Genomic DNA, 2,581 nt, shown 5'->3' with positions numbered 1-2,581 from the left:
TTATCAATGGTCATTTAATCGCTCCATGATTTTCCAAAATTTGCGGTGTCTGTATTACTCTAAGTTGGAGATGATTTGGAGGAGGAGAGACTGGGGGCAAGTATCCCAGTTCAGGGGCAGTAGCATTAGGTTATGGGAAAGATTGAGGGCAGGGGTCAAGGGCTGTGAGAAAGGAGATAGTGGTGTTGCTAGACAGGGGACAAGGATAACTAGGATCTGGGCAGTTGGTTTCAGGGACTGGAGTGGTAGGACTGGAATGCCTGACTGGGTCCGGCCTTAAAGATTCTTCTGTAGTTACTCAGAGGAGCCTACCCAGAGGAAAAGACCAGGGCCAATCCACAGTGTCATTCCTCCCAACACAAACCCACCCTCTGCAACCATATTCCTTCTTCCTCACCAAGATTATGCTCAGCTTTTTAATTTCCTTCAAAAAAACACCAGAAGTCAGATTTTGTACAAAAATATATATATATGTATATTGATCAATAGTTACAGAATATACATTTCCACAATACCGTTGTAAGCAATCTTTAGAATTTAAAACATAGTCTTGCCTTAATGATCCTTGCAAGGATCTTCACACCAGCCCAGGGGTTGGAACTGGGGCCCCCAGAGGAAAGTAGTTTGTTTCCAAGTCTCCATATTTAAAAAAACAACAAAACAACACACTAGTATTCATGGGAGATAAATTTAAAACATCAATAACTTAAATAAGATTAACATTACTTAAGGCATCATGTGCATATCAATACAGTTCATACCCTTTGCAATTATAATAAAAGATCAGAGGGCACTTAGGGTAAGTTAGAAGAAAATAAATTAGTTTCAGATTCTTCGGTTTTCAGAGTGAGTATTCATGGCTTTGCAGTTTGGGTTTTCTTGTCCAGGTGTGCCATGGAATCCTGGACCCACTTCTGACTGGGATCAGCGCAGATCTCCTTGTTAAGGAATGTCTTGAGGCTGCAGAGGAGAGAGGATGGAGTTAGATAGAGTCCCACTGAGATCTCTGCCTCGGACTCCAGCCCATTCTGCCCTGAGCTGCTGCCATGGGAATGAGAAGAGGAAGGCAGGTGGAAAGAGGGCACCTAGGCAACTGTCCCAGTTTCAGCCATCCTGACTTCCTGCTAAGCAAATTGGGAGGATGTGTATAAGCTCCCAGATGGAGAGTGATGGTGGGGTGTCTTTTTTGACCTTGTGGCCTCAATATTCCCATTGGGCACCGTTGGATATTAGATTAGATGACCCACATCTCTGACTCTAAGTTTGTAAGGCTTTCTTCTTGCTCCCAGAGGAAGAAATGGACCAGGGAGGGCTGAGGTGCTCAACTTACATCACAGCTTCTTTGGGACACTTGCTGCTGGTGACTTTCTTATAGCTCGCCAGCCTCTGCACTGAGATCTTCTTATTGGTGAAGGTATAGCAGCAGGTGACTGGAGAATTAATTGCATCTGGAAATAAGACCACAAAGAAAAAGCATTTTAGGATGGACTAGATTCTTCTGATCTTAATCGTAGCAGAAAGGAGCAGTAAGGGGAAGGCAAAGGGAAGTCAGGAGTGGAGGTAGGACCCATACATCCCCGTATTTCTGCCCATGCTTCAGAACTTGAATGTCAAACGAACTCAGTTTCCTCTACTTTATAATGGGTGCATAGCATTGATAATGAACAGAGGGAAGCGGGAGTTGTTAAAACCGGGTAATTCCTGGGAGTGTCCTTAATCATCAATCCTGGGAGGAACAGATAATCCAAATATCCAGGGTCAGGGAACATCAGCTGAGGGTCCCCCTCCAGGCTCCAAGTTATGTTTCCGTGACCCCCGATGCCTCAGCGGAGCCCTGTGTCTGGATGCTGGACTGAACAAAGCACAGTCCAGATTCTGGGTCTCCTCCTTTCCCCTCTACCACCTCTGGAAATGCCCTGCACACCCTCCACCAGAGTCCCCCTCTTTTTGATCACCCCAGTTCCCCCTAAACTCTGCTACAAGGAGCAGGGGCACTGAGGGGATGGTGGTAGAGCTGGAGACCTGGAAGGACTGGACTTGGGGTCCACAGCTGGAATTCCCAGGAGCAACCAAGTGATCAGTTTCACTGATTACTCAGTCCTTCTCTAACTCTCCTGATGTCAGAAAGCAGTCCTGAATGGGAGACTGTGGGTGGCCCTCCTGCTCTGGTGGCCCATGAGAACCCAGAGGTGCGGTGATGAGCTTCGGAGGGAAAGCAAGAGGGGCTTACCTGGCTGAGCGAGCACCTGGATACCGAAGGCAGCAGCCGTGAGCAGCAGGCAGAGAAGTGTGGCGGAGACCTTCATGTCGGCGGGGAGCAGGGAGCTTGGGCGTGAGAGCTGGAGGTTTCTGGGTTGGTCTCAGCCTCTCTGCTCCTCTGGCTCCTGGGACTGCTCTGCCCGCCTTTTATTGAGGGTAAGAGAGGGTGGAGCTAAGAGAGAAAGTCTGGCCCAGGGCAGCATCATTCTCAATGAATGACGAAGAGGAATCAAAAATGTGCTGAGCAAGTGTGGGGCCCTGGGAGGTTTCCAGGAAGTAGGAGGAAGCAGTGAGTCCGGACGGGACACTTTTTCCATCTGCT

General features: G+C 48.1%; 1 protein-coding gene across 1 annotated transcript; it reads right to left on the bottom strand.

Annotated features, from left to right (window-relative positions):
* Nucleotides 1-453: 453 nt before the first annotated feature.
* On the bottom strand, nt 454-2,379 carry LOC308357014 (C-C motif chemokine 2-like). The gene is made up of 3 exons (XM_080826486.1): nt 2,231-2,379; nt 1,331-1,448; nt 454-960 (listed from the first exon to the last, which is right to left on the bottom strand). Exons 1-3 carry the CDS (start codon nt 2,304-2,306, stop codon nt 855-857), a joined length of 300 nt encoding a protein of 99 aa, XP_080682612.1. The 5' UTR covers nt 2,307-2,379; the 3' UTR covers nt 454-854.
* Nucleotides 2,380-2,581: the final 202 nt, after the last annotated feature.

This window comes from Martes martes (genome assembly GCF_963455335.1).
Source record: "Martes martes genome assembly, chromosome: 16".
Taxonomy (NCBI): domain Eukaryota; kingdom Metazoa; phylum Chordata; class Mammalia; order Carnivora; family Mustelidae; genus Martes; species Martes martes.
The sequence above is the reverse complement of the archived record's forward strand: the minus strand, read 5'-3'. Positions and strand labels throughout refer to the sequence as shown.

Coding starts and splice junctions, on each gene's coding strand:
- LOC308357014 (XM_080826486.1), bottom strand. CDS start 2,306: ATGAAGGTCTCCGCCACACTTCTCTGCCTGCTGCTCACGGCTGCTGCC. Junction 1,449..2,230: donor CCAGGTGCTCGCTCAGCCAG/GTAAGCCCCTCT, acceptor TCTTATTTCCAG/ATGCAATTAATTCTCCAGTC. Junction 961..1,330: donor TGTCCCAAAGAAGCTGTGAT/GTAAGTTGAGCA, acceptor TCTCCTCTGCAG/CCTCAAGACATTCCTTAACA.